Source organism: Nothobranchius furzeri, chromosome 16, assembly GCF_043380555.1.
Source record: "Nothobranchius furzeri strain GRZ-AD chromosome 16, NfurGRZ-RIMD1, whole genome shotgun sequence".
In the NCBI taxonomy this organism is placed as follows: domain Eukaryota; kingdom Metazoa; phylum Chordata; class Actinopteri; order Cyprinodontiformes; family Nothobranchiidae; genus Nothobranchius; species Nothobranchius furzeri.
The window spans coordinates 35739561-35754985 of NC_091756.1; the positions used below are offsets into that span (position 1 = coordinate 35739561).

The 15425-nt window shown below is 43.4% G+C and overlaps 1 protein-coding gene across 2 annotated transcripts in view; it reads left to right on the plus strand.

Moving 5' to 3' along the window:
* The window catches only part of LOC107387908 (G protein-activated inward rectifier potassium channel 1), a 66039-nt gene that overhangs the window by 22965 nt on the left and 27649 nt on the right, over positions 1–15425 (plus strand). Inside the window, exon 3 of one of the 2 annotated variants that reach the window (XM_015963167.3) lies at positions 121–7565. The exons of the other annotated variant lie outside the window; for it this stretch is intronic. Within the exon in view, the coding sequence (XP_015818653.3) occupies positions 121–794 (674 nt within the window). The 3' untranslated portion in view covers positions 795–7565. Of the gene's footprint in view, positions 1–120; positions 7566–15425 lie in introns of those variants that run through there. 2 annotated transcript variants of the gene reach the window in all.

Sequence of the window (15425 nt, forward strand, 5' to 3'; positions counted from 1 at the left end):
TTCCCGTCTTCCCCCTTTCCCTGAAACGATTTGTCACTTCTTTTATCTTCTTATTTGGCTTTCTGTGCCTTTTTTATTTAATCACTCATCTTTATTTAATTTTTACCTTGTGGCTTTTAGGCATGACATGCCAGGCAAGAACATCTTACACTGAAGATGAAGTCCTGTGGGGCCATCGCTTCCTCCCTGTCATGTCTCTGGAAGAGGGCTTCTTCAGAGTTGATTACTCCCAATTTCACAACACCTTCGAGGTTCCCACACCTCCTTACAGCGTCAAAGAGCAGGAGGAGAAGAACTCGTTGACATCACCCAATCCTCCTCCTGCTGTGCCCACGCTCCCCTCTCCTCTGCTGGGTAACGCTGGTCGCATAAGTCGCAGAGAAAGGCTCCTGTCAGCCGACAATGCCGATCACGTGGAAGAACAAACCTTCAGGCTGCCCAGTAAACTCCAGCGAATGAGCTCCACTAAGGAGGAGCACCTGTGGAGGGCACTGAAGACTGGGTCAGCATTGCCTGGGGGTAAAGCCTCCAGCACAGGAGACCTGCCACTTAGCATTCAGAGGTTAAGGTCCAGCTCTATCCCGGTCATGAGACAAGCACAGCCAGAAGAGCAGGTCCAACTGCTGTCTTTGGATGGAGACGCCGAGGACGGTGATCTGGAGAAACACAGACTTCTATCAGTCTTCAACACCGTCACTGCTCCAGCTCCGGCACCCCTCCACATCCCTCTGGTAGGGAATCGACCAGAGGACAACCTGCCCCCTAAACTGCGTAGAATGAACGCTGACCGCTGAACTAACATGAAAAACTCCAACAGACTTGACGGGCATTGCCTATAAACAAAGACTTTTGATCTACATTTTATAAATATATATATTTTCAGCAATGTTGGTTCAATATGCTACATTTAAAAACAATTTCTCTGCTTAGTTGATTGCCCAAAAAGGGCACAACACTAATAAGCCATCCATCCGCTCATACTGTGAGTCAGTTTGCCCCCCCCCCCCCCCCCCCCACACACACACTGACTTCTTAACACTTTTCTCCCTGTGCTTGTTTAGAAAGTTTCAACTCACGTTTCTTATATCTTCACAAATTGTACCTTTTATATTTGAACCAAAGGGTAAGTAAACACAGACCAAGCATGTTTAGCTAGTGAGCTAACAGCAGTGATAACTTGAAGTGATGTCACTAAAGCTAACCTGGTCTCTGTGATTCGCCATCTTTTGAAGGTCAGTGTATATTTTCACCTACTAGCTTGACTATCAGTGTCTGTAGCTAATACATTTATTTTCAAACATCTGTTTTAGATTACTAAAACAATCAGGAAATAATAATCAGGCTGTGTCTAATTTCAAGGCCTACATCCTCCCAAGGCTAGCCTGGCAAGCCATCGTATTTATGTAAATAGTCTGGCCATAACCAGGTTTTAGTTGTGGTTATGGCCAGACTATTTCAGTTGTGGAGCAGAATCTATGGTTGACTTTCAAACTGTCTCTGCATGCTATTGGACAACAAACAATGTCACATACTCACCTCTATGGATGGCAGTCAATGGGGCAGTCCGCCATACACTTTCAAAGAAGACGCAAATACATCCTTGTTCTAAATAAAGGAGTACCTCTATCTGCTCTTGACTTAAAGAAAGGCCCAAGTCTAAATAGTCTAAAGTTGATGCCAAAGATATTTCAAACGAGCCACCGTTATATTAGTTGTTCCACTCTGATGCATCATCCCGCCCATCAAACCGACAAAGAACTGCGATTGGCCTGATACAATTCTGCTCAGGCCAATGGCAGACCTGATGGGGCTCCCATGGAGCGTTGCTAGACCGACATGCAGAGCAAAAATCATTTTGCTTTGACTACTGTCTGTCTAGATTTCTAGGCTATCGCAAGTGAGCAATTTAAGGCAGATTTTTTTGACAGCGAAGCAACAATGTTGTCCATATGTGACCGAATGCATCATCATTTTCCAGTCGCACACACACAGTGGGAGAGCAACACAGTCTTACATACAAGTATTTTCAAATGTGGCAGTACAAAATTTAACTCTTAAAGTGATTAAATTGCTAGGCTTTTTGGATTTTTTTCATTAGCATTGTTGATTTTTTTAAACATAATTTTGTCAAAAGTCATTAGGAAAGCCATCGTAACTGAACTTGTATGGGGGGTTACATTTTCCAGTTTCTGTAATAACCAGTGACAGATGGTATACAAGGGCTAGTAGGGCTAAGCCCTACCAAATGTAAAAACAAAATGTTAAAATATTTATCTATTAAACACAAATGAAAAAAATTGCATCACATTTTGAAAGATTTACACAACTGCTGCTCAACTGTCTCAAGAAAACAGCAAACTCTCTCCAAAGGGCTAATTTTTCCCAGCCCAAACAGCCCCATTATATTCAATGCAGTTAGTGGCATGAAGTGATTGAAAGGCTGGAAACACGTCCCCTTAATTTGCTGCTTAAATGGGCTAATTCTGTTCAGCCCAGAGTCTGACTAAGGCCTCAGGCTTTAGCCAATTATGATGGACAGTGTGTGGTTTGGCATAGACAGAGAGGACTGGAATAATGGTGGCGGCAGCGTGCAAAATTAGAACGAATGAGTTAGATTATTTTATATCCCACCCGTTTTCATCAACGTCTCTGGAAGAGAAAATAGATATTAGGTTGGGGGCAGATAGACCAACGGATATACAAATCCAACTAAAGAAAAAGCTGCAAAACCAAAGTTTTTCTGTGATCTGGTTTCAGCGGAAGGACTGGCTAACAGCAAGTGTGGCTAAAAAATCTCTGAACAGCAGCGTTTTAATAAATGTCTTATAGCCCAACCTACAAATATAGCCACCAGCCACCACTGGTAATAACGGCATATGAAGGTTTTATTAACCTACATGCTTCGACAGCATCAGCAAGTGTCACTCAGATGTTAATACGGGTCCTGTAGTTCTTCATTTATTGCAGCTAAGTTTAGCTTTATCATCTTATAAGTGCAGTCATGGTTGCTAGGCGACAGGACATGGCATTGGGTAGCACTGGGAATAAATCTGGCCGTCCAATTTCACAGCCACTGACTTCCGGTCTTCATGGTCGATGAAGGCGGAGTCTTTTGTGGGAGGCAGGCCCTGAATGTGGACTCTCATTATGCTAGCATTAGCATAACTAGCAGTTCACAGTTCTTGATGCCTTTTTTATCATTAAAACATAAAATCTTTTGCACGTCTTTTCATCTCATTAAAACAACATGCAAATTGTTTAGCACCTGGATAAAAGTTCTGCCCTAACCATTCATGGCACCAGTACAATGGCCAAAACACCAGAAATGCACATTATTGATGCACAACTAAACAGGTTGTACTGTTTATTTTTCTTAAAACCAGACTAAACACAAAATACCTGCAAAAATCATTCTTTTCACTGCAACAGAACCTTTATTTGTCCATTGTTGCTTGTATCAAGTTTTTGAATTTTTTTTAAGTGAGCAAAAAAGCAACAGCTAAAGTTTGCAATGCGCTGTATGATATGAGAGGGAAACCTTGCCAGCAAATTATGATTTTCTTTTCGGTGAATCAAAACACTTTGCAACCCTTACCCTAACCATTTGGAGAAAAGCAAATAGCAAAACATTATAGAAGTCCAAATTGGGATACTTGAGTCTTTAAGATTTTCTTTTTAATATTTGCACATATCAAAGGAAAATACAGTACTTTTTGATTTGTATTACTATTTTTCTGATGGCTTTGATTATTAACCATTATTTATTTAATAAAATTGTGGCATGAAAATTAATGTAGTGCTGGTTACTGATTAAGTTGTGTTTTGAAATTGAGCTTCAACGTACAACATAATTTTAAAATCCCATCATGGTATTTGACAATGAAGAGGGCTGTTGGTCAAAATAGATTGATGCAGTCTTTTGGTATTTTGAGACTGATTTCCTGAATTATACTTTTCTTTTTATAGTTATTCAGTTGTTTTATACAAAAAAAGCAAAAACTAATTTATGAAATGTTTTTTAAAGCCAATTGCAAAGAAGGGCTTTAAATTTAAGTGGAAACAGTGAAATACTTAGTTTTCACATGTACTTACTGCTTACATGCTCGTTGAATGTGCTTACTACTTAAAAATTTGAACTAATTTACCTCTTGATGATGCATCACCCTGTTACACACAGGAGCTTAAATGCAATCACACTTTCTGGGCAATTTTCACCATGAATTCACTTATTCAAATACTAAGGATGTGTGTATGATTGCAAATATAAGGGTAAGAATAAAACTTCATAATGCAACAGCTGAACATTAAAGCTATAAAACACAATGGTTTGAAATCACTGATTTGTTTCTCTGAAAGCAAAAGAGGCTTGATGTTGACTGTAGGAGAAGAGTTGGGTATATGCTGATCATTGTCAGCATCCGTAGGGATTTTAGTATCCGTAAAGATTTCAGCCTGCAAAACGCATCAATAACTCATATTTCACTTTGGATGGGTAAAATAGTCATCAAATATTAAAATCTTGCACAAAAGAGTGAGTTTTCATTTATATATGTACGTTTTTCTTTTTAGGAAATTTCAGAAGTGCAAAAGGTTACGAGTGGAAGAAAGTCCATGATTAAACATTCCTCTGGTGGCAGATAACCCCTGGCTGAGAGGTTAACTAACTTCACTCTGTTCTCTTTTCACTTGAAATCAAAGCAACCTTCTACTTTGTAGCTACAGATTTAGCTAACTGTTTAGATTCCAACCCGACTTACGCCGTGTTTACTGGCTCACTCTGCGTCTCGTTCTGCCTTGATTACAGTTATCAAGATGAGAGGCAATTTTCCAGACATTACACATCTGAAGACGTCCATGGCTAATTAGTTATACTGCAGAGAATAGCAGAAAATTAAATTAGATTATGTAAGTCATTCAATGGTACAAAATGACCTCCATCCAGTTTAAGATTAAACTGATTCAGATGAACGATGGGGGAAGAAGATGAAACTGCAGGCCATTTTTCACAATGACATAATAACGAGTAACAATGAACACAGGTGGAGAGGAAATGAAATATTTATTCATAGGTGCTTCCTTGGTAAACTTGTGGTTAGTGCTTCTATAAAAGCTGCATTTAAATTGTGTTATTGCAAATGTGAAACAACATAAAATGGACATGTTTGTGAAGAGGCAGTCATGAAAAGAAACATTTGAATGGAGGGACAAAGAAAAGGGAAATTCACAAAAGCCCGCATTGCTGTTGCAAAACCCATAAACGTTTACAATCGCACCTAAAAATATTTGCTGACCAATGCTTCCAATCAATGCCACCAGAAATACAAATATTCTGATAAAATAGTTGTGCTTGAGATGAGCTGTTGAGGATATTGAGCTTTATTTTATGCAGATTGTTTTTAAATTGCAGTTCACTGCTGTAGCCACAGAATACCATTTAGTCAAATGGTAACACACAACATAAGATGATATGCAGATAGATTGTTTATTGAAGAACAAATGCACGAGCATCACCTGGCAGGTTTTGATGGTGGAACATGACGATAAGCCGAGGAGGTCAAGGTAGTTGAGTTACAACGAGTGGAGCATGGAAATGAAGACAAATGAAAGTCAAGGGCAGGAAGACGGTCCAGAGGTGTCTGATATAACATGCTTTAAGTGTAATCTGGCAATCCTTGGATTTTATTTGCTAAACTACTTAAGAGATTTATGTAACGTCACCCAGCGTGAAACTTCGTTGGGGTGTGCCACAGGGCTCTGTCCTTGGTCCTCTCCTATTTGCAGTGTATTTGCTTCCTCTTGGAGTCCTCCTTCGCCAGCATAATATGAAATTTCATTTTTTTGCTGATGACTGCCAGATCTATCTCCCTCTTCGACGTGGGGAGGATAGATCTGTTTCTCCTTTACTGGATTGTTTGAAGGACATAAAATGTTGGATGGCTTCTAATTTTTTGCACCTAAATGAGAGCAAAACAGAAGTCATAATACTTAGTCCTGGCCGAAGAAATGGCTCTGGTGCTGATATTGACCTTGGCCCATTGACACCCTATGAAAAGAAAATGGTCAGTAATTTGGGGATTAAAATTGACTCATCACTTAATCTTGACACTCATGTAAATACAGTGGTGAGGTCCTGTTTCTTTAACCTGAAAAGACTATCCAGGATCAGGCCTCTGCTGTCCAGAGCTCATCTGGAGTCTGTGTTGCATGCCTTCGTCCTGTCCCGGCTGGACTACGGCAACACTCTGTATGCTGGTCTGGCCCAGTGCACGGTTGCACGGCTCCAGTTTGTGCAGAACTCTGTGGCTAGGTTCCTGACAGGCACTAGATGTCGAGAGCACATCACCCCAGTGCTGGTTCCTCTGCACTGGCTCCCGGTAAAATATCGAGCTAAGTTTAAAATCTTAACTCTCATTTATAAGGCCCTCTAGGGCAGTGCCCCCTCATACATTACTGCACTTTTGAACAGGTATGCTCCATCTCGGTCTCTTCGCTCAGCCGAGCAGGAACTTCTGGTGGTCCCCCGGTCGAAATATCGATCGAGGGGTTGTCGTGCTTTTTCTATTTTGGCTCCAACTCTTTGGAACGAATTGCCACTGAGCATTAGGTAGGCACCATCCCTTCAAGTCTTTAAGTCTCGTTTAAAGACTCATTTTTATTTGATTGCGTTTTAGCGCTAGGGTCATTTGAATTGCCCTGACATTATGGTTTTAACTATTCGTCTTTTTAACCCAGATGCTTGATTTTATTTTGTCCAACATTTGTTTTTTATCAATTAGTCTTATTCCAATATCTCTCTTTATCTGTAATAGTGTTTGCTTGATATTTTATGATTTTATGTTTTTATCCTGCTTTTATGCCAATGTACTGGGAATGTTTTTCCTTTACTGATGTTGTTCAGCACCTTGGGCTTCCGATAATGTTGTACAAGGTGCTATACAAATAAAATTTGTTTGATTGATTGATTGATGTTAAAATAGAAAAACAGAAATGTTCATTTAATGTAAAACTAATAGGATTATTCACCATTTTTACACATAAATGTAGAATTCTTGTGAAATAATCTCAGAACAGTCTAATGTCTGAATCATGCTTGAAGGAAGGTTACATTTGAAACAACCCCAGCTCAGGGTGTCACGGTGTAGGAGGTGGAGACGGCGGACCATGTGTGGTTGAGCTGAGCAGGAGGTAAAAATGCAGGCTTCGGATAAAGTAAAAATGATTTAATGGCAGGATGGGATGAACAGAAACACCAGCAGACAACAACAATGAACTGACAAAGGACAGGGGCAAAACAGGTGGTCTAAATACAGAGGGCTAATTAGGGAAACATGGGCAGGTAAACGAGGGACAGGTGAGAACAATAAGGGTAATCGTGGCAGGAGAGGAACACAGTCAGGCGGGCAGGGGCAGATCGTGACAGTACCCCCCCCTTAAGGGCGGATACCAGACGCCCATAAGGCCACACGACACTGGAGACGGGGATTCGAAGACTGGACAGGGACTCGAAGACTGGACAGGGACTGGACGGGGATTCGAAGACTGGACAGGGACTCGAAGACTGGACAGGGACTGGACGGGAACTCGAAGACTGGACATGACAGGGACTCGAAGACTGGACTTGACCGGAACAGGGACTTGACTTGACCGGAACAGGGACTTGACTTGTGACTTGACCGGAACAGGGACTTGACTTGACCAGAACAGGGACTTGACTTGACCGGAACAGGGACTTGACTTGACCGGAACAGGGACTTGACCGGAACAGGGACTTGACTTGACCGGAACAGGGACTTGACCGGAACAGGGACTTGACTGGAACAGGGACTTGACCGGAACAGGGACTTGACTGGAACAGGGACTTGACCGGAACAGGGACTTGACTGGAACAGGGACTTGACTGGAACATGACTTGACTGGAACATGACTTGACTGGAACATGACCGGACTTGAGCAGGCGTGGGACCCAGGCAGAGAACTGCAGGAGCAGGCGTGGGACCCAGGCAGAGAACTGCTGGAGCAGGCGTGGGACCCAGGCAGAGAACTGCTGGAGCAGGCATGGGACCCAGGCAGAGAACTGCTGGAGCAGGCGTGGGACCCAGGCAGAGAACTGCTGGAGCAGGCGTGGGACCCAGCAGGGACTGCAGCCGTACGAGACCTGCAGGCATAAGCCCCACAGTGTGGACCAGAAAGTGGACGAACGGCAGGAGCGACGCCAGAAAACCAGGATCGGCGGCAGGCACTCGACAGCCGGTCAGAGCAGGTGCACGGCACGATTCGCTGGATCTCTGGCAGAGGCTTGGGTGCAGGGAAGCAGGAGAAGAGCGGGGAGACTAGCCCTACCACCCCAGAGAACGATGGCGTGCGTAGGGGGTATAACTCCTTCAAAGCTCCAGGATCCGCGGCTTCCATGACACAAACGTGACGGGGGCAGAAAGCAGGAGAGGAGAAGGGCTTGACCACCGCAGGAAACGAACCGGATGTGCCGAAACCCACCCAGAGGCTTGACCACCCCGGAGAACAGGTAGGATGCGCCAACACCCTGGGCCAGAATCTCCTTCTGCTAAAGGACAAAAAATAAAAATAAATCCTCCAGGGAGATGTAGAAATGCTCACCACAGGTCCCGGTTTGGGTCAGTTCATTCTGTCACGGTGTAGGAGGTGGAGACGGCGGACCATGTGTGGTTGAGCTGAGCAGGAGGTAAAAATGCAGGCTTCGGATAAAGTAAAAATGATTTAATGGCAGGATGGGATGAACAGAAACACCAGCAGACAACAACAATGAACTGACAAAGGACAGGGGCAAAACAGGTGGTTTAAATACAGAGGGCTAATTAGGGAAACATGGGCAGGTAAACGAGGGACAGGAGAGAACAATAAGGGTAATCATGGCAGGAGAGGAACACAGTCAGGCGGGCAGGGGCAGATCGTGACACAGGGGTTGTCAGTTGTCCTCCTTTTAAGACAGCAGATGAAGGACGTAGTAGTCCATACTTCCTGGTTCCAGAGCCAATCATATTTAGGCTTGTGGGGTTGCCAAGTCAAAGAGCAGCAGTGTTGTGGAAAGAGTAAAAGCCTGTTGCAGGAGCGACCCAAAATTTATTTCTTGTAGCCCTGAAACCACAGACTCTGCTAAAACATGTTTGTTATTGTGACAAAAATGTGATTCCTGCCATGAAATTAACCATGAAATAGAGAGGCATCCAATTTAGTGAGGAATAAATTCAGAATGTATGTTGTTGGGATCATAAACACATAAGAAATAAATGTATACTTCTGTGAAGAAATAACCAATTGATTATGTGAAACCCCTCCATGGTGGAGGGGTTTGAGTGTCCCAGTGTTCATAAGAGCTAAGTTGTCTGAGGTTTTATGCCTCTGGTAGGGTCTCCCATGGTAAACAGGTCCTAGATGAGGGACAAGGTTAAAATTAGAAAGTGCAGCCCAGAGACCCCTTATGATGAATATTATACATCGAAACAGTGTTCCTCCGCCCGGATGTGGGCCACTAGGGCCCCCCTCTGGAGCCAGGCCTAGAGGTGGAGCATGTAGGCTAGCACCTGGTAGCTGGACTCTTACACATGGAGTCCATCCCTGAGGTCCTGCCCCAAGTGGAGTTTAAGTATCTTGGTGTCTTATTCACAAGTGAGGGAAAAATGGAGCGCAAGATTGACAGGCAGATTGGTGCCGCATCTGCAGTGCTGCGGAAGTTGTACCGATCTGCCGCTAAATACCTTTTTACTTTTCAATGGGGCAACGGCAGTGCTGGTGATAAATATACAGGAAGCGGCAACCTGACCAATCACAAGCTTGCAGTTTCCATCACTTTCGATTGATGTTTAAAATTTTGGGCATGTCACAGTCTGTGAGCCCGTCGAAGAGCCCTTGCTCTGACACTCAATGGCTTTTTGTGTCTCAGCACCAATGCAGATGGAGAAGTATAAATCAGGCTTTAGAGATACAGGGAGTGCAGAATTATTAGGCAAGTTGTATTTTTGAGGAATAATTTTATTATTGAACAACAACCATGTTCTCAATGAATCCAAAAAACTCATTAATATCAAAGCTGAATGTTTTTGGAAGTAGTTTTTAGTTTGTTTTTAGTTTTAGCTATTTTAGGGGGATATCTGTGTGTGCAGGTGACTATTACTGTGCATAATTATTAGGCAACTTAACAAAAACAAATATATACCCATTTCAATTATTTATTTTTTTATCAGTGAAACCAATATAACATCTCCACATTCACAAATATACATTTCTGACATTCAAAAACAAATCAGCGACCAATATAGCCACCTTTCTTTGCAAGGACACTCAAAAGCCTGCCATCCATGGATTCTGTCAGTGTTTTGATCTGTTCACCATCAACATTGCGTGCAGCAGCAACCACAGCCTCCCAGACACTGTTCAGAGAGGTGTACTGTTTTCCCTCCTTGTAAATCTCACATTTGATGATGGACCACAGGTTCTCAATGGGGTTCAGATCAGGTGAACAAGGAGGCCATGTCATTAGTTTTTCTTCTTTTATACCCTTTCTTGCCAGCCATGCTGTGGAGTACTTGGACGCGTGTGATGGAGCATTGTCCTGCATGAAAATCATGTTTTTCTTGAAGGATGCAGACTTCTTCCTGTACCACTGCTTGAAGAAGGTGTCTTCCAGAAACTGGCAGTAGGACTGGGAGTTGAGCTGGACTCTATCCTCAACCCGAAAAGGCCCCACAAGCTCATCTTTGATGATACCAGCCCAAACCAGTACTCCACTTCCACCTTGCTGGCATCTGAGTCGGACTGGAGCTCTCTGCCCTTTACCAATCCAGCCACGGGCCTGTCCATCTGGCCCATCAAGACTCACTCTCATTTCATCAGTCCATAAAACCTTAGAAAAATCAGTCTTGAGATATTTCTTGGCCCAGTCTTGACATTTCAGCTTGTGTGTGTTGTTCAGTGGTGGTCGTCTTTCAGCCTTTCTTACCTTGGCCATGTCTCTGAGTATTGCACACCTTGTGCTTTTGGGCACTCCAGTGATGTTGCAGCTCTGAAATATGGCCAAACTGGTGGCAAGTGGCATCTTGGCAGCTGCACGCTTGACTTTTCTCAGTTCATGGGCAGTTATTTTGCGCCTTTGTTTTTCCACACGCTTCTTGCGACCCTGTTGACTGTTTTGAATGAAATGCTTGATTGTTTGATGATCACGCTTCAGTAGCTTTGCAATTATTAGGCTGCTGCATCCCTCTGCAAGATATCTCACTATTTTTGACTTTTCTGAGCCTGTCAAGTCCTTCTTTTGACCCATTTTGCCAAAGGAAAGGAAGTTGCCTAATAATTATGCACACCTCATATAGGGTGTTGATGTCATTAGACCACACTCCTTCTAGTTTATTTCTAATATTATCAACTAATTATGGTAATAAAACAAGTCCTGAAAAACATAATCACTTCGGGACGGGGCGGGTCACTGTCAGCCAGTGTGGCTCGGTATGGGGCAGCAATTTCAGGCAAGCGTTTCGATTGCAGTTTAGGCTCTCACTTGGCAGGTTGGGTTAAACATACCATCATTTGCAATTTCATAAATAAGTTGTGAAACTATTCTGTATACTTGTGCTGAAATGAATGGTCTGTAGAGCGAAAGAAAGAAAGAAAGAAAGAAAGAAAGAAAATGAAAGATAGAAATGCTTACCAACAGGCTCCGGCTCCACATGTGACTCGTTGCCTCGGTTTGTGGCCTCCGTATATTTTCCCATTTCCACTCTGTTTCTGTTTGTGGCAAGGTGGATAAACGAGGGCCCGGGCGGGATTCGATCCCCAGACTCCCGGGTGAGAGTCATACGCTCTAACCAGTCAAGTCAGCCAAAGGGACATCCCTTTGGCCAAGTAGCCAGGGCGCATTATCTATCGGGACATTGTGACAGGATGCTCACACTGTCACATGTTGTCAACTTTTCTACATTGGGCCTTTAATTTCTTCAGCTTGGCTCTACTCCGTTCCGACGTCCACTCAAATCCTTCAGCTCTCATCCGCTGAGGAATGTCTTTAAAAACTTGCGTTCGCGATCTCGTCTAGCTCCTCATGATTGTGGACTTTCACAGCAATGGTGAGGAATGTATGGAGCTCTGAAGCTGACCAAAACTTGCTGCCACTTGCTGGCATTTTCTCACATTAATGTACAACTAATGATAACACAAACGATGGAACGCCAAGGTTTGTTTTACTTGTTCCAAGTAGTGATGTATTTCTGTCCCCCAATCAGTGGACTGTGTTGCCACTCCACCCCAACTGTACTGTTCCACAAAGATATGGGCCTACAACATTTCGGCCCAAGCTCGGCAAGCGGCCCTCTGGGACAATACCAGATCGGCCAGTCCACTTCTGTCCATGTCCCAGCCCAAACCCAGCGCTGGATCAAGCTATTAGACTGTTGCTACAGGACTTGTTTTTTGTGCCTTTTCACAAATGAAAACAGCGATCCTGTTTAAACCTAAAGTACATTGCCCCTGATTTTTAATGCTTTTAGTTAAGACTGAAGTTGCATTTGTAACCGGTGTACCGGCGGCTGTGGGTGTGTAGCGTGACTCTTGAGCACTCAGCTTGTTTATCTTGTGCACAGGGAAACGCATCAGGAGGCTCTTGGGGGGAGATCTGTGATCAGATAACACATCCACATTGACCAGATGCTCATGCATAGTCAATGAGCACAAAAATCGTTGTTTCTCTCCAATGCCATTAGCTGTGTGAGCTTTATGATGCTGTGAACTGAGTGCTCATCTGAGATGCGAGGATTCAGCAGTCGTTTTTAACCCTTTGACATTGGCACAGTCATTCACAGGTACGCAACATTGATGGTTGGGCTGTCTGGGTGTGGAGCTGATAGCAGTCACAGGTTCAAATCCCAGTTGTGAGCTTTCTGTGTGAAGTTATCATGTTCTCTCCATGCATGTGTGAGTTTTTTCCAGGTACTCCGATTACCTCCCACAGACCAAAAACAAGCATGTTAGAGAAAAAAACACCCATAAAATATAAGTCACTTTGGATAAAAGCTGCTGTACGAATAATTATAAAAACAAAATATCTGTATGTGGGGGCTTTAGGTAAAACAAATCAAGACCAATAAACTTCCTAGTAAGGTTGAGCTGAAGTTTCTCACCCACACCAGATCTTAAGGAGGAACTTTTCAGATCTCTGATATTCATGAACAATTCAGTTTGGAAAGAGGGCAAAACACCGCTGAAGGTCAAAAACATTTAAATCTAGAGACCAAGCAAATATGTTCTCAATGTTTAATTTGCCAGAAAATGTCCAAATGATGACAGAGTCGAACAGATTTTAAAAGATTTCCTACAGATCAGAATGAGACATCTTTTATCCACAGTGTCATCCTTGTTGTGCCCACAGGCTGGCTCTGGGCTACACACGGTAAATAGTGCAGAGTTCTCCATTGCAGAATCTCAATCGCTTTTCTTTCATTTCTATTTCTTTGTGACACACACACACACACACACATCCATTAGCATACTGAATAAGTATTGAAGACTATAATAAAAGGATGGTAAAATAATCTACAGATTCAGGAGAGAAATGGCTGAAGGAAAGAAACTGTTCTTGTGTCTGGTAGTTTTTGTGTACAGCGATCTATAGCGTCTGCCAGATGGGAGGAGATGGAAGAGAGTAGATGCAGGATGTGTGGCATCTTGGACAATATTCATTGCCTTTTTCCTGGTCCTGCTGATGTACAGTTCCTGGACATAGGGCAGTTGGGCACCAATGATTTTTCCTGCTGTTTTAATAATACGCTGTAGTCTGCATTTGTCCATTTTTGTGGCTGACCCAAACCAGACAGTGATGGATGAGCAAAGTATGGATTCGACTGCAGCAGTGTAGAAGATGATCAGCAGCTCTTGTGGTAGGCCGTACTTCCTTAGTTGCCATAAGAAATACATCCTCTGCTGAGCCTTTTTGACGATGGAGTTGATGTTTGTTTCCCACTTCAGATCCCTGGAAATGATAGTTCCCAAGAACTTGAATGAGTCCACCATTGACACTGGGCTGTTGGATACTGTGAGGGGGGGCAGCACTGTGGGAAGCTTCCTAAAATCCACGACCATCTCCACAGTCTTAAGGGTGTTAAGCTCAAGATTGTGCTGACTACACCAGACCACCAGCCTCTCAACTTCTCGCTGATAAGCAGACTCATCACCATCCTGGATGAGCCCAATGACAGTGGTGTCATCTGCACTGTTCACTGCTCTGTAGTGACTTTTTATGCCTGTGACTAGTCACTGTCACGTGATAATGACAGACAAGATGCAGTCCTCGGAAAAGACAGCAGGTGATGAGCCCCTGCGCGTTGGGAGGCGACGTGCTGTGCCAGAGCGTTGGTACTGACACCCGCCGTAAAACGGACATTTAACCAGTTTGTGACCTTTACCCTCTTGCAATTTAACCTTCCCCTCACCCCCATCCTAACCTTAACCAGCTTGTGCATGCAAAGCTCTGATCGCTGACACTCTCCAGACATCTGCGTCCTGAGCACGGCCACAGTAACATTATCAAATTAGGTGTCACCACCTCAAAAACAAATTTAACACGCTGTCGTTCATGTCGGCTCATTTCCTTTTATGTTTTCTGTCTTTTATTTGTGCCTGGTGCATTTTGCTGCTGTTTTGTCCTCCGGTGATTTCATCTCACCTGTGCGATCAGCGCGCACTCCGCTGTTTTTGCAGTTGGTAGATCTTTTAAAACTGCAGTTCAAAGGTAATTCATTCAGGACGTCATCAACGACTAGTCCGAGTCGACTCGACTGTCGACTTTAAAAAAAAAAAAGTCATGCAGCCCCTACTCCATGCAAAACTTGGCTTTTTTTTGGTTTATATAACTTTGAACCAAGCAGAATTAATATTTGGATGATTTGATCGTGCTTGTTCCTGCCACACAGCCACTCGCACTTGCGCACAAAGATAAAAAAAGATGTGAACAAAGATCCTCCTGTTGTGGCTGAAAAACGTACTGCCGAAAGTCCCACCGTGATCTGCTACCCAGATGACATTGGACTGGATCTTTCCTACTCCTCCTGCAGATGGTGAGTCCACAAATGGATGAGCCCATGTAACTGGTTAGGACTGTGCATTCATGCCCCAGCTTTGGGACTTTGGCCAACCTTAACAGTCAGAGCACTTTGATACTTGAAAAGTCTTCTGAGACACTCTTCACCCAGGATCAATTTGCCATGAGAGATTAGTCTGGCATCGTATTTATCGTAGTCTGGCCATGACCCATAAACACAGCTCAGTCGTGGAGGTGGAATCTTCGATTGCCTTTCAAACAGTATGCTGAGACTAACATGTTTTCTTCTGGTAGAAAAGAGAAACTTTTAAATAATTATAAGATTATTGTGTCATTGGTGTTTGATTTTAGGATTTTATTACATTTC